The 22,744-nt window shown below is 41.2% G+C and overlaps 1 protein-coding gene across 5 annotated transcripts in view; it reads right to left on the reverse strand.

Annotated features, from left to right (window-relative positions):
* Positions 1 to 22,744, reverse strand: part of BMPER (BMP binding endothelial regulator) — a 153,437-nt gene that overhangs the window by 29,405 nt on the left and 101,288 nt on the right. For 4 of the 5 annotated variants that reach the window (XM_050309381.1, XM_050309391.1, XM_050309409.1 and 1 more), the window contains 2 exons: positions 22,390 to 22,719; positions 14,991 to 15,327 (listed from right to left, as the gene is read on the reverse strand). In XM_050309381.1, coding sequence (XP_050165338.1) covers positions 14,991 to 15,327; positions 22,390 to 22,719 — 667 coding nt within the window. The remainder of the gene's footprint in view (positions 1 to 14,990; positions 15,328 to 22,389; positions 22,720 to 22,744) is intronic. The other variant, XM_050309400.1, reaches the window with a different exon arrangement.

Raw genomic sequence — 22,744 nt, forward strand, 5'->3', positions numbered from 1 at the left:
AAGAAGAAGCATGTTAATGAGATTACCCACAGAGATGTTGGCACATACTGAACTACATGACTGTGTCCTTCCACACATGCATAAAAATTCACACAAGGGTTTTCACTGAAGTCCATCAGAGACCAGTAACCCAAGCAGCTGCCTGTTGCTGCAGATAAAATTCTTATCACATCACAGCCTGGCCTACCAGCATATTCAAGTAAGAAGGCAAGTGATTCCTTTGGGCTACTTCCATTTCTGGGGCACAACTTCAATCTCAGTCATTTGTCTGGGTTGTTCCCATTACACTTCTCTTTTCTAAGTGACTATCAAAGTAATCAGAACAGAGGGAGGAAGATCTCCTGGGTATCACAGGAGCTTAGTATGTGTCAGATAAACGTATCAAAGAGGAGATTATTCCTGAACACTAAAAATCCACTGGAAATATATATGACAGCCCCAAAGCACTCTGACACTAGCATCCCTCACCTGGGGCGGTTAGACAAACAGCTCATATTTTACTCAGAGTGAAAAAAATCACACACATTACGATTCTCTGACACTCTTTAATCTTAACACAGCTGCAAGCTTATTTCAGCAGGGAAACCTTCTGGGTGAATGTGACCTTTGGATAAATCCTTGCATGTTCTCTGTGGTGGTATTTATTGTTACAGTCAGGCTAATGATTCACTTTGTGAACAGCCCTGGGAGGGATCTTTTAACCAGCAGCCCCACAGACTTGTAAACCTGTTCCTCCATCACTATCACACCTGCAAAAGGTACTGCAAATGGGGAAAAAAAGGGTCAATGAAAAAAAAAAGGTATTCTTTCACACTTTCTTTTGGATTACTGCACAGAAAGACAGCATTCATGTTTACAAGATATATAAGGGAACAATAAAAGTTTTTAACATTGAGACAACTGGTTTCTGGTAAACCCTGTAAGAAGTTGTAACTATTTTCTAGAAGCACTAGCTAGCTGAACATAATGCATTTTCCTAGGACAAGTAAGGCATCACTGAGCTTGCAGAACTTTCCCACTCAAAGCAGATAGTGGACACTACAATAGAGGAGGACAGAATCAATATAAACCTTGAAAACTAACCTATATGTCTCTGCCAGCTTTCAGAAATACCATTAATCTTAAGATAAAGCTTGTTTTCTTGCAGTTGACACTCAATATTACAAAAACGGTTTCTGTTCCTATTACACACAAACACAGTAATCCTGTCTTGGTGATTCCATCCTCGGCTTACAATACAATTCTTTCGGTGAGCCACCAAGAAGCCTGAATTTGGTCTGACTGCCCAGAAAGGAAGGTGTCAATAAATCCTGGATAAACTACTTCTCTGTATCTAACTGTTGAGTGGGCTGTCGGGCTTCTTCATGAAATACCACTCCATCTAGAGCCCTAAAAGCTGAACTAGGTCCACTCTTGCTACCAACAAAAGATGAATCAAAGACTTGGTTCATGTCAATCTGGAAGACTTTCTCACATGTGAATGGAAAGCAGACTTAAGAATTTTATTAGTACCTTAAGCCTGAGAATGAAGGATGCTGCCAGCCACAAGCCAGCATCTGCAAGAGATTAATTTCTGTGTTCAGATCTTTAGCAATGCATATAATTCAGGCAACAGTCAGGAGCAGGCAAAATTACATATGTCGTGAATGTAGGAATGATAGTCACGTAACATGTTGGTTTATGAGATCAGCCTCTGATCTCTGACTTTCCTGGCTCAAACTCTCTTCTTTCAGGCACCTGATGTTTTTAAACGATAAAACTTTTACCACTAAAGCGTGAGTAGTGGTGACCTGGAATGAGTTCAGATGCATTTTCATACTTCACAGGAAGGAGCAGTCCATGTCATAAAAGCCATTAGTTGTTCAGTAATTAAGAGACAGTTGAGGGCTGGACAGATATAGGGATGACACCACGGACTTGAGCAAGCTGTGCTGTCACACCCTGAGCTGGAAACGTAACAGTAGGACACCGCAAGAAGCTCCTGTTGCTGTTGTTCATATTGTATCTACTCAACACTGTACCAACCCAACACACAGTTCTCCTTCCCTTAGGCTGCCAATCCAGTATTTTCATGCACTCCACATAACTCCAAAAATTGTATGTCAAAGGGGCATATCCATATATACTGATATATACTGCAATACTAAGCTTTCTAAAGCATTGTAATAAATATTACAACAAACTTTAGAGTCTTTCAGAAAGTCAAAGAAGCAAGTTCCTATCTTTGAAAAAGGTTATTATGGATGTCTAAACCATGCAACCTTCTGTTGTTAGTCACCATCCAGATTTGGTAGGACTTAAGGGAAAAATCAGGCTTACTTTCCCCTCAGTCAGTATCGGTCCTCAAGTCAATAAATCTTAATATTGACCACAACATAGAAACCAGTAAATGTTTAAAATCTTCTTCTGCATTATAATTATAAACACTGAGGAAATTTGTCAACTCCTCACTTCCTAGTCATATGGAAAAGCTTTTAAACATTCTGCATAGACCACTGTTGATCAGGCCCATCGCAGTTATGGAAGTAAAACATATTTCACCAACAATTCTCTGAGCATTTACATGGGATCTTTAACCTTGGCATGACTTTGAACCCAGGCTGCATCTGCTGCAAGGACAGTGAAGATAATAAATAGCATCTTTTTATGTCACAACAGTTATTACTTCCAGTGCCACAGTTAAATTTCCTCTGCCTATATAAAATTTTAACTTCCGTAGATGGAGAATGTTGACAAAAATCCCTGTGGTATTCCACAACTAAAAAGCATTTCTGGCCAAGTACTTTATCATTTAGAGAGAAATATGAACAGCACTGAGAGAGAAAGAGAAATAAAGGAGGAAGGTGAAGAAAATTCTTGGGGCTACAGTGCACAGTTTGCATGCAGCTGATAAAAAGAACCATGCAGTGTGAATTCCTCACCTCAAAAACCAGATGGGAATCCTGGCTAGGGATATGACTGGCTCCCCCATAACACAGGCTATGGAATAGATTATGTCAAGTCAGGCAGCGGTGTAGACATCTTGGGAGAAAGCACAGACTCGTGAGAGAAAACCCTGCTAAAGAAGTTTGCTTCCTCATTGCCTCTCTGCCACCATGTCTTGTGTGATCTCACCAGCCATGCAGAGTACACAGTTCACAGATGCCTGTTAATTGTGTTCTTCACCTGCAGGGTGTGGCTGGAACAACTGTATAGAGATCAAACTAACCAGACAGACAAACTATCTGGAGATCAGCACAGGTGAGTTAAAGGACAGCTGGAAAATGAACCAGATATCCTTTACTAATTGTTAAAATGCCTGTGTACTCTATTTCAATTTTGTGCTCATGGGTACTTTTGAAATCAGGTATTCACTGGTAATGGTTGCAGTGAAGATTTGGGCCTTCTATAAAATGAGGAATCGCGATGCAAATAGTGGTAACTGATTATTTCAGATGATGACAAAACAGCCTAATTAACATATAGAATCTGAGATCATGTTAAAAACCTTAATGACAGATAAAACAGCCACTTGTTTGTGGGATCTGTTTAAGTTCTTCTCTGATTACAGAACAACATTCAACCTCTTCAAGTCATATCTTGGTGACCTTTCTCTATATTGTCAGCAAATCGTCTTTACCTTTGTAAACAAGGCCAACAAGGGTATTTCTCACGATAAGCAGTCCACAAGCCTTTTTTGAAAACACTTTCTATAACCACAGCAAATCTTGAAATTATTGAAAGTCCTCTTTGACGACATCGAGGACATCTATGATTATATGTCATCACCTTGCAATACTGCAGGGAGTATGAAAATTTTTTACTTGGACAATGGGCTGAAAAGTTCATACAACAAAGAAAAACCATGTAGACAGACTGATGAGCAGAACAACAAAAGTGAGCTTCCAAACCTCAGCCAAATCCTTGATATCTGAAAACAGAGTATGGGGTTTTCTTGCATATTGACTCCTCCTGCTCCAAAAGCAAGTGTTTTATAGTCCATGCCTCAATTTATTACTAGGGTTTGACTTACTTTTAGGTTCTTACTTGCCAAAGACACATTGCTGCATGGAATATTAATGAGGTTGTCATCTAACTGGGCCTTAAAGGAGTAGAGAAGATTTAGTACCTTCTTAAAAAAACTAGCAACACTTTTTTTCTGAAAGTTTGAGAATTTCTGCTCTGAGAAGAATAAGACAATTCACTTCTTGTGTATGTGAAACCTCTTAAATCCCATCAGAAGGACTTGAGCTTGAGGCCAGGAACCAGACATTTTCACATTTTAATCTCAACTCTGCTCTTGGCTTCCTGTACAGCAAAGAAGTCTTTCTTCATTTCAACAACTTTAAACCAGGGTACAGTGAAAATTAAATGTTTACACTGCAATTTGAAAATGTAAAGTGCTAAGAAGGAGCACTTAGGAAATGAACTTTGTAAACTTTTTCCTTGCTGCCATGGTATCCACCATCCTCAACAGCCTCTTACTTCTTGTACTCATAGACTACATAACCTTAAGCACTCATTCTCTGTAAACTACATACCTCACTTGAGAGCTGATGTACAAAAATCAGCTGTCTGAATACCTTTACACTTACGACAGTTGCCTCTGGACTGATCATAAGAGAAATTACTTGTTATTAATTTTCACATACCAGATTTATTTTAGCTTTTATGTTTCAGGAATATTATGTAAACAGAACGTTAGTTGTAGGAGTACCCAGGAATGCAAGAAAACATATGGCTCCAACTCCCTTCAGTATTCCCAGCACATTCCCCAGCAATTTTAATTTCAACTGGCTTAAGTGGGGGAGTCAGGGAGTGACTTAAATGCTCTCATCCTCTGCACATCATGATGAAGACATGGAATCACAGCACCTGCTCTCACATGTGCAGAGCCTTGCATTTGGGTGAAAATGTAACCCTACTGCTCCCTGTAAGTGAGGAAGGTACTCTTTATAGTGTGTTTTGGACACAGTAGCATTTTAGTTCTACCCCTGCTCCAGGGTGGCACTGACAAATATTGGTACGTCTGTGCCTGCTCTGATGAATCCACCAGAGACAGAGTTAATTATGGGAGCAGGGCCACACACATGTGCTTCTAATTGTCACCTCAAGAGTTTGCAGGGTGGGTGAACCTGACACACATACCCACACACCCAGACTGTGCCATGTACCCTATCCAAGATTAAGTACTGTGATGGTAAATATTTAAGATGGATAAATGCATATTACTGACTAAGCACAAGTATCTGTGCCACCCATTCTTGTCTTAACTTCCCACTGAGTCTGCTCCTTGCTCTGGTGGTGCAATACCCTAGGGTACAAAAATCCTCAGGTGCCAAGACTTGCCACAGGGGGTCATGAGCCTTTGTTGTCACGGCCCAAGCCCTCACCAGCACTTGCCCTGCCACATATGGCTGTGTAGGACGTGTGTGCTCGCAGTTAATCAAGACCTGCATCTGTCTCTCATCACACTGCTGGCGCCTGATGCTTGATCTGCTCTTGCTCTCAGTGCTCCACTGCCCACGGTGTGAACATTTTGCAAGTTGGATGGCAGCAGGAGAGGCCCCCCAAAATGGTTTGTGCTGCATTTGTTTGAGAGGCTGTGTAAATCACCAGTAACGTGAAGTACTGATTTCTTCGTGTGCTGTGAAGACTGAAAGAAAAACAAGGCTTGAAGAATTAAAAGTTATTTGCTTTACACACTAGCAGTTGCACACTTGAGAGAGCAAGTGTGGAGTATGGGACCTTCACATGCCTATCAGTACAGTGAGCCTCTACAGAAACAGACAGGAAAGAAGCAGATTTGCCTATACCCTGGATTACTACCTTATACCAGACAGCTACTTAAAACCTGACATAATGCAGAGGTCCATGGAGATCTCAAAAGACTGGAAATACCCCAAATTTTTTGGATGCCCTGTGAGATTTAGAAAAAAAAAACACACAAAACTGAAGGAAAAACCTACAGATGTTGAAAACACCCACAGGAAAGCTCTCAGCTAAATCTAACCCGTATAAAGTCTCCAGAATGGACCACTCGCATGCATCAAGTAAGCTCTCCAAATGACAGTGAGAGAAAGCTTGATAAGCTACTTGGAGCTATCAAAATCTTCCTAAGGCAAACTTTCTACAAAAAGATTTTTTGTGCTGGTCACAGCTCACACCTTGCTTTGTCTGATTATCCTGCCAGAAGCATAAATGAACTCATAAGAATAACAGGAGGATTAGGTTAAGCTTATTTTTAAAACATTTCCCACAAATTCATCTCATTTTCCTGCTTATAAACACCCTTGTTCATCTCTGCTGTGTGTCTAATTAGGCAGGATATCCTGCAGGTGGCTTAAAATAGGAGCTGAAATATAGTAGCTTTGCAGTTCCGCATGTTAAAGGAAAGGTAATTAAAATTTCATGCTATGAGATGTAAACTGATCATCTCAAGGGCCTGAAAGGGATTTCTCCCCCATGTATGACATGGCATGGTTGGCCAGATACAGCATGGATGGGTTTCCCCTTCCTTGCAACACTTACTAGTCTCTGCCCCAGGCAGAATATGAAACCTGATGGATTGGTTTCTTGAATTATTTATTTACGGAAACAGACCTATTGCCATCAGCTAAATATCTCTGAATTTTATTTAAAATCGATACTGCAATAAAGCTTAAAGCCCCACCAAGAACCTGTCTTAGAGATTAATTAAAATGAGATCAAACAGAGGTGTTGGATTTTGTAGCAGCTGTAGTTAAAAATCTGTGGTACCTGACAGAGACACAGAGTGATTTCTTCTGATGATGCTGACAAGTTTTCCAAACAGCATCTCTCCAAAAATGAGATTTATTTTTACAGCTAAAAAGAATACTTCAGTGCAGCAAGTACTTTTTCTTTGGTAATGGATCAAATCGCACCAAACGGCAGGTGGTGTCTTTTAAAATATTTCCACAAGGGAGGATATCACTCTGCTTTTCTACCAGTTCTTCTCCACACCTGCTCTCCTCTTTTCAAAAATCATGCATTATATTGTAATACTGAAATGTCAGTGGTGCTTTCCAGAATGGAAAAGAGCCTTTTCAAAAACTATTTATTGGTCCTTGTAACAGGGATGTGCTTGTATTTTGCTATGGTAGTCCTAAGGCATGCTCATGCTCACTATGAAATAGTGGCATTTGGATATTGTAGCTTTAACAAGGATATTTACAATGGGGAACCCTATATTAAAGAAGTTATGCCTACTGCATGTTTAAAAGCCTATCAGACAGGCTTTGAAATAGGTGAGGGACAGTATACCTAGCACTGCAGGCTTTTTCCACAAACTCCTTACAACCAAGAACAAAGAACTACAAGTGAACTCAAGTTAGAAAAAACCAGAAAGGATTTCTCACTTGCTTGTGGCCAGACAAATTAGGTCTTCTGTCTTGGACAGTCAGCCCTTAGTTTAGAGGCAAGCAAACAAGATCTGGGTGCCCCAATTTGAAAGTGAGGGGTTTTGTCCAACCCAGTAAAGAATGCACCTGCTGTCTCTGAACCAGCTGAAGTTTTCTGAAATTGTCTGTGGTACAACACATGGTGTGAAGGTGAAACGAGGATTACTAACTGGTGCAAGAGATTAGTTCAATAAACCTGCGTGGAACAGGAAAAGTCACAAGGATGAAAACCTGTCATTCAACTACAGCAAAATTCCCATTGACCTAAATGAATCAGGATTTTACCTCATGACTCCAAGGCACTGTAGAAAAAGAAACAAAACCAGTCTACCAAACCTCTGTTAAAGGTAACCAAAGAACAACAAGTTCTGAGAATGCAGTCCATATTGCCAAATAAGAAGGGTATTTAGGGTACCCTGCTTTTCTGTTAGATGTCTCCCCCGCTCCTCCCTATCATCCTGCAGGATTACTTTTGTCTCAGTCAAACTGACCTTACATTTTCACGTGAAGAGTCTCACGTCTGTAAGACACTGGACAATGAGGAAGACAGTATTTGGTTATGAAACACCTGACTTGAATTTCACTGAACCACGCAATAAACTGGAAAGAATTGAAGTTTTACTAGGCAGAAGCAGGTTTTTGTTATAAGTCTTTATATACCTGCATGCACGGTAATAATAAATTGTTGTGGTTTTTTTTCTCCCTAGAAAAGTGAGAAAAGAAGCCTCATATTGCACCTAGAACCAGTAGGAAATAATTTCTCATTCACTATAAAAGGACAGGTAGGGTTGTGATCACGTATTTAGCTAAGCAAAACAAACACATTCCAGACACGCCATGCTTTGAAGGAAAGGAAACTTCCAGGGTTTTAATCACACAGTAGTATGCTGCTTCATCTGTTTTTTCTATAAGAGATCTCTCTTTGTTAAAAATAAAACCAAAATCATTAACTTTCCATATAGGGAAGCACAAATTGGGTCATTGGGGAAGCATGCACTTCTCAACTGGAAGCAAGCCACGGACAGTCTCAGGTGAATGGTGTCTATCCAACACCACTGTTTTGTCAGATTTTGGAGCCCTCTCCACCCTAACCCCCACTCCCAACCCCCTCGCCAATTCCCAATACCTCAACAGGAAAGGAGACATCTGTGAATCCTCTGGCATTGCTTCAATGTTTTACAGCTGTAATAACCACTGATACAAAGAGAAGAATGTTTTCTAGCCTCAAATTCCTAAGGTACTTTTCTGAACAGACAAGTGGATGGGACTTGGTTATGTGAAAAATACCCCACCAGGGGCAGGGGTGTGGGGAAAGATGAAGAGGAATCATGATCTGCAGATAACTGAGCTCAGCTTGGCTTTAGATTTATCTTTTCTGACCACTCAACCCATTTGTCCAAATCCAAACTTCTAAATCTAAATAGTATTTTTCTGGCAGCTTGCACTCCCTTACTCTTGGTTTTATCAGATGAAAAATACTTCAAGGAGGGGATTTAAAACAGTGGTGAGCCATAGACTAACATATATGCAGTATTTCTGCAGTACTCCTTACCCTTAGAACATAGGCACTACAGTTTGATGCTTGCTGCTAGAAATCCCAAAATGCACTAGACCCTACAAAGTCCATTTTGTCTCATTTGTTAGCACTGTCAGTCACCAGCACTCTATGTCATGGTGCCTCTTCCCTGTATGTCAGCAAGTTCATCACAGCCTTACACAAGATGCACAGGTTGACATTTAGTGGTTTGGGGAATAATGTCAATCTATATAGGGGCATAAAGTAAAGGCAGCAGACAGCCTGGACAGATAGGCACGGAGAACTGTTTCACAAGCACCAGTGTTCTTGGAAGGGTTGGGGACACAGTGGCTGACAAGCAATATGAAAGAGACAACAGGCATACACCGATGGACAGAAATTTCCACCTGAATACAAGGAAGAACTCCTTCACTGTGCAGGTGACAAAGGAGTGGAACAGATTACCCAGTGGAGTCTCCCTCACTGGAGATATTCAAGAACCATCTGGATACAATTCTGTGCACTATGCTCTAGGATGACCCTGCTTGAGCAGAGAAGTTGAACCAGATGACCCTATTGTGGTCCCTTTCAACCTTATCCATTTTGTAATTCTGTGATTCATAGAACACTCATATCCTGGTGTAGATTTGCTTAAAAAAAATCCCTATTATTATTTCAAATATTTTTAAATTCCTTTCTAACCAGAAGATCCCTGGGTTGTACAGCTGCTCAGTGACAATTTGCCCAAGAAGCTGCATAAATTGTTTCATCCTGAGCTCCTCTCTGTTGTGGTTACACTACTGCTAGTACCCAAACTCAGGGCCAGCTTCAGGCAGGCAGTCTGACAGGCACAGAAACATCCAAATCTTAGCACGAGGGCAAGTGGAAGCAAGAGCCATCCTCTGCTCTGTGCCAGGTCTGCAAGGGGACCAGTCACGGCTTCATGCCATCAGTCCTTTTCTCAAGTCAACACCACTGGCTTTGTCTTGAAGGGGGACATAGGCCAGCTCTGCCCTGGGGTGGTTTAGGGGCAGGAGCCAGGACAAGAGTCACCTCGAGGAGCAGCAAGAGCTACAGCTGCCATCCATTTACATGGCAGAGGAGCCCTGAAGCAGCTTGGCCTCCGCAGGAGCAGCACAGGCAACTGCTCTGCTCAGATGCACAGCCAGGACCAGAAAATCTCTCGGGGACAATTTTGTAATATGCACCCTTGGCAATAAACTGAGGGTTCCAGAGATGCCAGTTCCACCCACCCCTTAAACACTTGAATCAGGATTTTCTGAAGTCATTCTTCAGCCTACACTTCTTCTGTACCGTCCTGCTGAGTGAACATAGGGGCATAACCACATGAATTTTACAGCTGTAGGACATCATTGTCAACAGGAAAAAAAATCTTCAAACCTTCTGCTTAAAAGCCACAAACCCTTGGTCCCAACCTTTTAAACAGAGTTTGTAATTAACTCAGCAATGCAATGGCTTGCATGCTCTCTGCAGCCATTTATGGCCTAACTGCCAAACTTAATAACAGAGAACCAACAAACTACACAACATTGCAATTTATGCTCTAAGTTTAAGCAGTAATATTTTATCTAGTTAAGTAGAAATTTTAAAAAACATGCAAGACTTCGGCAGCTACCTGCATAAAGTTACTTGGCTAACTGAAACAGGAACTCATTAACTGATTAACCAAAAGCTATAGATGGAGTAATGCCATCACATCTCAAGCAACATTTAGGATGAGAATTGTAATAAAGTAGATTTGCAGTTCTTGAATGCATGCGATTAACAGATTCAAACAAATTATCCTATTACTATGTTAATTAATCCTTGCCATAAAATATTGAATAGGATTAAATTCAGGTGTTTGAGAGAAAAATAGATCTCTTAGGACAATTACAAAAGAGAAAAAGAGTAATTAACTATTTTGCATGCTATTGTCTGTTAAAAATGCAATATTAACAATAATAACATCAATAAAAATATATAATAATAACAGGAAGAGTAATAACAATAAAAATACTTAAGTATGAGGCACACAGATTTTTCAATCTGAAACAATCTACTGCATAGCAAAAGCAAGACACTGAAATTTTTTCTGAAGTTATGGAAGTAGTGAGAGTCTTGAGTGCTGTCTAACTAGTCATTTATGAACTCAGCTGCTGTGTAGTTGTGTTAGAGACAGGTGATATACCGACATCGTGTTGATGTCATGTTCCAAATCTGTTGATTTCAGCTTTAAAGAAAACCCAACAACCTACTAGAAAACCACAGATGCTAATGAGGGCAGGTGTTCTAGGAGTATTAGTCCTGTGTCTTCCCCTACAGTGTCTCCTGCAGGCCAACACATCCCTGAACAAAGCAGCAGTGCAGTGCCCCTCTCACTGTAGTCCCCACACCCGTTAGGGGCCACCTGCTCCTGTGCCTCCCAAGGAGGCTCCTGAGAGGTGTCAGTCACGGCAAAGCAAAGCAGGCGTGGGGGTACACTGGGGAACCGCTCCACACAGCCTCACGGGGCTGGAGTGACCTCCAGGCCCCTGCCCAGCCCCGTTCAAAGATACACAATGAGATCAGCCATGGAGTAGGGCTCAGTGAGCACAGAAAGTCCTCTTCTGCTTCCTCAAGTCCCCTAAGCTCCCCAAATCCTCATCCAAGGGCTTAAATGGTACCACAGTATTTCCCAAGAATGTGATAGAGCTTTTTCTGGTTACAGCAGCAGGAGATATTGAGATAGTATCACCTATTTTTATTGCTGCTTATACTCAAGAGCAGCTTTAGGAGTGCAAGCTTAATTGCATACATGGTTTTATTTTATTTTTCTTTTTGCAAGGACCAATCCAGGATGCTTAACCATATTGAAATACCAAAATAGACAATGGGCAATGGTAATGATGCTAACTGCTAATCAGTTCTTCCCACAGGCTTTACCAAAATGTCCTGGAAATTCAAAATTGTTTCCCTGCTTAATGAACTTGCCTCCAAAAAGTTGAACCCTAAGGGTTATTTTTAGAGTATTACTCATGAGTACTGAGCAATTAGCACTGCATTAAAGACAAACAAAAAATACCAGCCCAAAACTAAACAAAGCAAACCACAATTAAAATCGCATAAAATGTGTCTAGTTACAAAACAAAAAATTAAAAGAGTGGTATAAAATTAGATGCTAAAATTGTTCATTTGCAGTCAGGATTATTTCAATATTCTTTCTTGCACACTTACATTGTGCTTTCTTCTACCACGTGCTTTGCAAGGAAACGCAAATCACCAAAGTCACAACACCAAAAAAAAAGGATTAAGGGCACAACCTAAGGCAGCAGACATCTCCCAAGGTCAAGCTCAGGAGTCAACACACAGCGAGGCCTCTACTCTTTAAAACATGAACTATATCCTATTCACTTAACAATCATGACAATCATGATGTATGGTTTTTAGGATGGCTAACAAAAGGAGAAACTAGAGCTGTAAAAAGAACAAGACTTAAAATGAATTTAACAACATCTTCACAGAAATCTCCTCAGTAACACAATGTCAGACGAATGTTTGCAATGCATTGTTCACTGCCTTTTTCGGTCTTTGGAGAAAACACACCCTAATTTGTAATGTTCCTGCTGAGTTTATTTCTATTTCTGAGAATTTTAATTAACAGCAGGTCACCACCCGAGGAGCATAATGAAAATGAAGCAAGGTTGATAATATAGGCAAAAATGACCAAGAAAGGTTAACCCTCGAGAATGCAGTTTTTCAAATGGAAAAATTCCATAATACATAATGTTGGAGGGTAAAAAGTGAGAAGCTATTCAGTTCAAATGACAAGATGAATAGAAAATGCAAGAATCTGACCCTATCCTTCTTCCTCCTCACTTTTCTTACTGTTAGGAGCTTGTTTAGAGTTAGAAAAGCAGAATTTGAAAAATTCTATTTAAACCTAGCCTGAAATTAGAGAACATTGACTAAATATGCTTTTCCAAAAGACCTCAGAAAAAAAAGCTGTGCTAATTTAAATTTCTTTTAATGCCAATTTAATTTTTTTGCAAAAGTACATCACCAGTAATGAGTTTTTTGAATAAAAATCAATGAAAAAAGCAAATCTCTGAAACACTTGTATTTAAACTTACTTACACACACATACATACTTATATCTGCAAAGATTAATGATAGAAAGGTTTCCAGAACTTTCTTGAATGTGTGTCCCATAATCATTACCTCCTTGAAGAAACTTTCTAGTATGAAAAATTATGATGGTCATTGACTACATTGCTTGCTACAACTTTATCAGTTTCTAAAAAGCAGTAGCGTTCTACTACATACTATTATTTAACTATACATTATGATCTTTTATTCCTGTGGTGGGAGCTGAGCATTCTAACAGTTAGCAACATCTAAACGGAAACATGAATAGCTCCTTTTGACAGAATATGATGGTCGTTTCAACATAAAGTTTCCTTAGGAAAAAACATACTTTTCTAGAAAAGAACATAATCAAATTAAATACTTGTTTGATTTCATTGCCTTTCCAGGACAAACATTAGACATAATTTTAAAGGAACAGAAAAGCTCTACAGTAATTCTTGTCTGCAAGCATGTAGAAATTTTTTTTTCTGGTTGCTGTAGCCAAAATATAAATCATTTTCTGCTGTGGTGTCAGGAAGTGTATTGCACTAAATTAATCATGAGCTACTTTTAAAAAGGGACACAAAATCCACTGCAAAATTAAACAAATCTCTCTGGGCCTGTTTTCCATTTGCATTGTCATCACTTACCTTTAAAAGACGGTGGAAGTGAGATGGGAATATTGCTGAAATGCATTCAACAGAACCTGTGTGTGTGTTAGCTTCTCTAGTGCTCTGTATTGTGTCTCCAGCCATTGGAAAAGATAAAGTATTATAATCTGCACACGATATAATTTTTACTCTTTGCCAGGCTCCTACCTAGCACAGGAATACACTATAGCAAAACAAATGCACAGGCACATAGACTACAAGCCAAGCTGTAGTGCTTATTCTAGCATTTCCCAGTCCCAGGCGTATTCTGCTAGAGTAGATAAAAGTCATTCTGTCTCATTATAAAAGAAGAGGAAAGGCAATTCTTAAGGGAAATCAAGTCATTTTAGAAAGCTTTCCCTAGTAAGTCTAATAGTTTAGCAGATGTGTCCATGTGGGGAAAGCTGGGAGCACAGAGATCAGGCAGCTCCATCCGCCATCATACAACTGGGACTCGGCTTGCTTTTATCTTTTATGTCAGGCAATCAAAAGAAAAGTCAATTTTATTTACTAAGTGAGGGGTAAATAAACTCATACCAACTGAAGTACAGAAAATATGTCTTTGTGGTTTAGACTGGAAGCATTTTAAAGATAAAAAATCTTAAATAATTCACTCAGACAAGGCTTCTAGATGCTCGTCTGTCTTTCTTTTCTTCCAGGGCGGGATGGCATGCAAGGAACTTTTTGTTAACTCTCTCCTTTCAAACTTCCAACCCAAAAACTACACCACCCAAGAGGCACTAGTCATATCTAATATTCCTGCTTTAATATAGGAATTTTCAAAATATTTCTGGGAAGACACAGAATATTCTGAGTTAGAAGGGACCCACAAGGATCATCGAGTCCAACTCTTAAAGCAAATAGCCCAAACAGGGATTGAACTCATGAACTTGGTGGTTTTAGCACCATGCTCCAACCAACTGAACTAAACTCAGGGTCACACTTCTCTGGACCACAAGCAACAGCAATTAAAGTCAGTCTCAATTTCACAACTGACTTCAAAATCACAGTTTATAAAACTGTTCTGAAGTCTCTTCCCCCTCTTTTCTCAGTCTCCAAAAGTACTTTTTCTCTAGATGATCACAACTCTGCCTGTCTTTCTCAGTATTGGCTGCTTGGGTCTATTAGCTCAGGACCCTCTTCTTCTGATTCCAGCCTCATAAAACTTCCCCATAATATAAATCTAAGCCTGTATATTAATTTTTAGCAAAAGCAGTTCAATGCATGTGTTCAAATGCCGCTGAAATTGGGCCAACTGTGTGGTTTTTCTCCTCACACAGTAACTTCGTATCTCCCTCCAAAGCGAGCCACACTTACCGGTAAAAAGTGGTATAATCCACTGTTGAATGACAGCTCTGAAACTCCCATGCTTTGAGCTTCTGGCATTCCCGGTGAGCTCGGAGTTTCACCCTGACTGTCCCATGACAGAGCTCAGGTACAGGTTTTCTCTGCGGGCGGCTGCAGAACTCATTGGACTCCACGCGCCAAGACTCGGCAAAGTCGTCCACATCAAACTTAAAAGTCCCATCCCCCCCAATCAGGTCATCTCGCTTGTGCCCGTTGTAATTGCCACACAGACCACAGAGTCTGCCTTTCAGATGTGGTGCAGCCATGACTTCCACAAAACTGTCTCCATCCCATGATATTTCCAAGCCTAAGAAGAAGATGAGACAAAAACAAGCACACACACACACACAAAACAAACAAACAAACAAAAAGATAAGAAGAAATTGAGGATAACAAACTGCACCTTATGTTTGCGAAACATCATTGTTCATGGGAACCTGAACAAAACCATTGGCTTTGTTCTGATAATGCTGTTAGATTTCTATATATCTTCCAGTAACTGCCTCTGGCAATGCAGTGTTTCTTAAATCACAGTCAATTACAGCACACTCTCGCCTCTGTTAACTTTTGTTCCTCCTTTCTAATGAATGGGGTTATCCTAAAAAATACCAAGCCAAGACAGAACTATTCTCAACACTGAAAGAGGGCTCTCGCAAAATTCTGCAAATTGAATTTGCTAGGGTAAATTGCTAGCTGATTTCATAGGGGGCCCAGAATTTCAGCCACTGTCACCCATTGCACAGGCCATGGGCATACAAAGGTGTTCATGAGACTCGTCCACCAGTGACCACCTTAAGGAACACATCCTTTTCTTACCTGCAAAGCTGACACTGCTCTCTTACTTGGGTGAATAGAAGTGTTCAAATACAAGTACCTTATTTTGTGGGAGTAGAGAGAGTTAAAAATATTATAACAAAGATATGTCAGATGGTTAAAATTGTTGTAAGGAGATATTCTGAATTGGATTCAAACTGTTCATTCAAAAGGCATTAATGACCAACCTTCTGATGTTGTCTGCACAAGTTAGCAACACTGAGACATGATGGCAAACATCTAACCTTCATCTAGTGGCTGGGATACAAGCCCTCTGCTACAATTTGTTTTACAGGAAGGTTTGGCACTTCTGGTACATCAAAATTACTCTTTTTGGCTGAAATCCCCTTTATCTGTCTGTACCCATCTAAAAGCTAGATGTCTAGCATAAGTCAGCTGTCTGGGCCCTCTCTTTGACAGAGAGAAATAGGCAGCTCTGGATCACAACATGAGTGTCTAATGTAGAGTGAATGAATGAACTACCCTCTGAATGGTTTTCTGTTTCCAGTGATATTTTAGAGGTCCCAAAGATCAGGTGGAGAGTAAACTTCTAGTTTTTATCTAGGTGACTTAAAATTAAATTAATTCCATTCTTTGAGGAGTAAACATGCATCTCATAAGGGAAAATAATTTCGGTACCATATGGGATAAAAACGACACCAAGAATCACTGGTCCTTAATCTCTACCCAAAAATGTTTTTTCTTTAATTATTTCCAGCGTCTCATGAATCCTTCTACTTCACATGTCTGCAGTAACCCTGCGTCTGAAGACCACAAATCATTTTGCTGATGTTGATTTCCTCTCATGAGGTACCTGTGAGCAGTGATTAGTTAAGGATAAACACAGGATTCTGGTTTAAACAGGATAATCCAGATTTTACCCTCTTCTCACTGCCTGGCCAAGAATACTGAGAAGCATCAATCTGCAATGCAGGACCAGGGCTTCATTCCAGCTCTCTTCATTTGCTGTGTGGGCTGGCTTAGCGCCACCCTTTCCTCTTGTAAATCAGTGCTTGTCACTATGTGATCCAAATCCTGTGCTATCCTCATGTAAGTAATTAACATACCAGTGACTCAGTTCAAAGCTGGAGCCCTTCCTTTAGCAACACATCCCATTGTCTCCTACGGCAACTCCAACCCGGGCTGTAGAGAAACAGGGTGAGGCTTAAGTGGCAATTATGGCCATGTCACCAGGAGTTTTGGGAACAATTTATTCACCAAGGCTGTGAAGACGGTTCTGCATCACCTGCCACTACAGTCTATTACACCATGTTTTCTTACCACTTTAGGTTAGCAATGATGGCACAAATATGTCCTGAACTGACTAGGCCTGAGATCAGTTTTAAATTATCTAATAAACCCCAGCATGGATGGGACCACTGTGTCTTCCTCCAAAGGCACTTTACACCCAGCCAACTGAGAAATTGTGCAAGACTACAACTGCTAATGAGGCCAGTACAGTGGCAAGGGGGAAAGCCGCCTTTTAGGATGCTTCATGCATTCATTATCATTGCTGAACAAATTCAAACTCCAGCTGTCTTTACTTCTGACTATGCTGAACAAAACAAAACACAGCTTGACTTGCAGACACAAGATTAATACTGCCGTGCTGGCATTTAGAGAAAACTTGCCATTAACTTATAAACCAGGATTTCTTCAGACTTGAGAATTATATAAACTTTCTCAAAGTTTAAAGCATCAAGATCCAAATTCTCAGGCAGTTTTCTTCAGATAATAACTACAGCTTTTAAGGTAGTGTTCCATTTCTTCCCCCAGACAAGCTCCCTTAGAACCTGCTTCCCTTTAAACAAAGTCAGAAAAGACTGGCTAATGGTTCTATCTTAATTTTCCTTTTATTACTATTTGTTTGCTCAAGACAAGACTTACTTTCAGTGAAAATAAATTAATTATGAAAGGTTAACTTTAAAATTTTCCTGAGTATTTGTGTCCCTCTCATGAGAGGTAAGTTAAACTAATTGTTACATGCTGCTTTTGTAGCCCTGCAAAAGGCATGCAGGTATGCAGACAAAAAATAGCATAAAATTATAGCTTTTCATCTCAGCATATAAAAATGCACATTTTTAAACCTAGAGATTCTTGTTTTGATTACTGGATTTCATTCAAGATGCACACTGTGTAACTACCACAAAAGGATGTACATTCCTCTAGCTGGGTACGGTTTAATTACACTTTATTCTGCTGTAATTGCTCAGATGGAAGGGTAATTTCTAGCTTTGATGAACAGACTAAAGGTTTCTGTCCATAACAGAGCTTATTCCCTTTTGGAGTAGCAGGGAAGGGTATTTATTCCTATATGCATGATAATTTTGTTGGAGTCTAATTTCACTGTGCAATGTGTGCCTTCTGTTTGTTCACAAGCAGAAAACTCAGTTAGTTTCTGTAAATCAACAAGAACTGTGACAGATGGGACTGCGCTACAAATCAACGTTTGAAATGGTCTCCTCGGCAGACAGAAATTCTGTGGAAGAGTTTCTTGGTGGCTATAACCCCTTTTCTCCTGCTCAAAATGGATGAGTTTCCCATTCACTTGGACAAGGATCAGAATCCAAGAGATGTGAAGCCAACGGATGCAACATCTGTCCCATCTGGGGATGTGCAGAAAAGGAATACTCTCTGAGTTACTTTTAGGGTTTTCCAATTTTCCCCTCTCTTTGAAGGATGCTCAACCAACTTGTTACTCGATTTCTTAACTTGGCACACTATGTACTCTACTGCATTTAAAAAAAAAAATCCTACAAGATTTATGTACATCACACACTGAGTTCCCCAAGCTGGGAGCTCTCATCAATTGTTCTGCATGATTTCAATGGTAAAGGCATAATCAAGAATTGGCAGAACATTCTTCCCTAAAGATTTAGTGCCAAAGTGGTACAGAAAACCTCAGCAAAGTGGCTTTATGCAAAAGATCAGCACAGAAACAACAACAACAATAAAATGTAGTCTGTGCACTAGAGAGATAGATGAGTAATACCAGCCCTTTGAACCTCTACTCTCTGGTCTTTGCAGCACAGAAATTTTAGATAAGGACTCAACACCACCCCAAGTACATCCATGATGAGTACCTGCCAGTGTAGACTGCAAGCATTGCTGCTGCATGGCATCCAGGGCTACAGCTGGTGAGGAATTCAGCAACAAAACAGGTTTTCAGTGGAAAATGCCAATTCATCAGAAATGAAATGCTTCAGGGAGACATATCGTATGCAATGAACTTCTAACACAGCACAGGCAAGGCTCCAAGCTGGTTCCCTGCCAGCTCGCCTGGTGGGCTGCCTGGAAGCCTGCATGATCAGGGTATGAAACTCCAGGACTGCCCTGCCATGCACATTGCCCTGTAGCCAGGGACCACAAGGCTTCCTGAAGCTTTGGGCTTCCCTGTTTTATCCAGGGCTCAGCTCCCAGCTCTGTAAAAGGAAAACCAAAAGCCATGGGAATGCTGGCTGAGCTGTAAGCACCAGACCCTGCATTTCCCAGCCCAATTTTACTTTGAATTTTGCTTCTAGTGCAGTGGTTTTGCTTATTTTTCATTACCTCCTCCCTCCCCCTCTTTCTTCACCCTACACTGGGAAAGCATATATTTTTTTTAAAATCCCTGTTTCCTTCTGAAACAGAGAAAATGCTCCAATTTTTTCCCCCCCGGCACTCAGAATTTCCTGTGGAACAAAATGCTTGTGTTTAAACCGGTTCTACTCAGCACATTCTTCTTCTCTACAACCTCTCTGCTGCTTGTCCTCTCCCAGCAAAATGGAGCCATGCCGTTCTGCTGCTTTCCAGGCCTTATGTGCTGAGGAAAGGAGGACTTGGCCCAACGTGATGCATTCAGTGAGAGAAACCTGATTCTGCACCGTTAAGGGGAGGAATTATTTAGGCTATAATTTGCAGTGATTACGCACTGTTTGGTATGTTGTCATATGCCATGTTTGCACTTCCTCTGCCAACACATGGACAAGGATGTGTGTAGTCATTTATTAGGCTTGCACCAGAGACAAACGGAATAGCAGCAGGATTAGTTGTCATTCATCTTCAATTGAAAACCCTTCCCTGGCCTGTGGTTGGCTAATGAAATCCACATCGTCAGAATTCATGGTGTTCAGCTGGCTGCAAAGAAAAACCCTCAAGATGCTTTTAATTAGAAGCTGTGAATAATGGTCAACTTGTGTGCATTTTACAGACAGCCACAAAAATCTGCATTGCCACTTTGAGGAATGAGCCCAGAGCTGGGATCCACATTATGCAGACTTACATTTCCAGGGGCTATATGAACAGGTGTCTAAATTCTCAGCTCAACAGTGGGTGCTAGTGTCCCCCTTGAAAAAAAAATTATGCTAGATAATGAGTATGACTATGCGTCATGCCTGTGACCATATCACTCCGTAAGAAAGATTGGTTTCACTGCTTTCACATGGCATTTAATTGAATTAACAGCAAATAGTATTCTCACTGAAACAGTACTTCACTGTGCAAGTGAAATCTCTCAGGACTAGAGTAGTACCTAACATATGCTAATGAGAAAATTTTTAACTTCCCCTCAGTATTTATCTATGCAAGGATACTATAGTTTCAGAACCGTCTATCAAAACAAATGAAAGTCCTCTGGTTTAGCATTTTGACAATTAAAGTATTTTCTAGGACTCAAAAGAACTGAGATTCTGGTATCTCCCTTCCCTGTTTCTAGAAATAAGGCACCAGATTCTCTTAAGTTCCTAATTTGCTTTTGCTTCTGGTGCTATAGACTCTGTTTCTTGCAGACAGCTTCTTACTTGGGCACAAAGCAAGCCCAACAAGACGGCACTGAGCAGCAAATTAGGCCTTGGTTTTCAAACCAGGGCCTCCATTTTGCTGGGTAGCCCTGGTGAAATGTGTCCATACTTTGACAGCTTAAACTCATTCCAGCCATTAATAACTATGATTTTGTACAATTGCTGACTTAAACTGCAAAATATGTTGTTGCAACTGTGAAAAAACCCTGAATGTTATGTTTAAGAACTGCTCTCTCTATTTTTATCTGTAAGCATTAAATGATGATGCTGTGTATTGACTTTGCATGGCAAGATTTTGGTAGTGGAGGGGCTACAGGGGTGACTTATGTGAGAAGCTGCCAGAAGGTTCCCGCCATGGAAGCCAATGGGAGTCCAGTGGAGCTCATTCAAGCTGGCTCCAAGATGGACTAATTCCAGCTGGCTCCAAGGTGGATTTGGCCAAGGTTGAGCCCTTCGGCAACAGTGGTAGCATCCCAGGTAAAATATTTAAGAAGGGGGAGAAAAGCCCTGTACAACTGCTGTCATAAAGAGGAGTGAGAATGTGTAAGAGAAACAACCCTGCAGTCAGTGGAGAAGGAGTGGGAGGAGGTGCTCCAGATGCCACAGCTGGGATTCCCCTGCAGCCCATGGCAACGATGATGGTGAAGCAGCTGTGTCCCTGCAGCCCGTGGAGGACCATGGGGGACCCCCATGGGGGGCAGAGATCCACCTGCAGCCCATGGATGACCCCATGCTGGAGCAAGAGGATGCATGAAGGAGGTTGTGACACTGTGGGAAGCCTACCCTGGAGCAGGCTCCTGGAAGAATCTGTGAACCTACGGAGAGAGGAGCCCATTATGGAGCAAGTTTGCTGGTAGGGCTTGTGACCCCATGGCAGACCCACACTGGAGCAGTCTGTTCCTGAAGGACTGCACCTTCTGGAAGGGACCCACACTGCAGCAGTTCACGAAGAACTGCAGCCCGTGGGAGGGAGTCATTGGAGAAGTCTGTAGAGAACTGTCTCCCATGGGAGGGACCCCACGCTGGAGCAGGGAATGAGCATGAGGAGTCCTCCCTCTGAGGAGGAAGGAGTGGCAGATACAATGTATGATGAACTGACTGCATCTCCCATTCCCTGTCCTCTTGTGCCACTCAGGGCACGAGGAGGTAGAGAGAATGAGGTGTAAGGTTAAGTTTCTGAAGAGGTAGGGTGGTGGCAGAAGGTGTGTTTAAGATTTGGCTTAATTTCTCATTATCCTACCCGGACTTGATTGGCAATAAATTAAACTAATTTCCCCAAGTTGAGTCTCTTTTGTCCACGACAGTAATTGCTGAGTGATCTCTCCCAGTCCTTATCTTGACCCACAAGTCTTTCATTGTATTTCCTCTTCCCTGTCCAGGTGAGGAGGGGATGACAGAGTGGCTTTGGTGGGCACATTTGGTTGACGTCCAGCCAGAGTCAACCCACCACACCCTCTGTAAGCCATTTTAAGTTACTGGAAGTGAAAATCATGGCACATTGATCTATTCAGACAGTTAATTGTCAGCCGCAGAATGAAACACAGCTTAGCAAATATCCTGCAGACTTCAAACTCATAGCTGGGATCCCTCTCTGCTTGTGGGCTGCGGGAATCTTGAAAGCACTCTGGGTTCCTAAGATCTCTAAAGATTTATGACTATATTTGTTACCGCTATCGTGCCTTTTTACTGACTACTGTTCTGGCTGAACTTGAGAAATTCTTCAGGGAGAAAGAAGACACACACAAGCATACACAGACACACACATATACTTGCCCTACCTGCTTTGGTTGTCACTTTCAGCAAATAACCATCCAAATCGATCTGAAATTGCGGTGTCTTGCAAGGTAGTGAGATTCGTGTCCCATTCCACTTCACTGTGAGGTGCTGCTGGAGGCTGATTGTGCTTCTGCCCAACACAAGGTCCACTGACTTTGTCCAGGAGAAAGAACGGGTCCGACGGGCATCGTTTTTTACCAGCACCTGAAAGGGCGAGGCAGAGGAGGAGCAGTCTTTTGTCAAAACGTACTGACATGTTCCCTGAAAGTTAAATGTCCGTCCATCAAAAGTGTTGTAGTGAGGGTCTCCAAATACAGTGCAAACTCCAGGCTCTGCAGGTGAGTGAGAAACAAAAGC

This window comes from Myiozetetes cayanensis, unplaced genomic scaffold (genome assembly GCF_022539395.1).
Source record: "Myiozetetes cayanensis isolate MyiCay16 unplaced genomic scaffold, myiCay2020 scf1, whole genome shotgun sequence".
Classification (NCBI taxonomy): domain Eukaryota; kingdom Metazoa; phylum Chordata; class Aves; order Passeriformes; family Tyrannidae; genus Myiozetetes; species Myiozetetes cayanensis.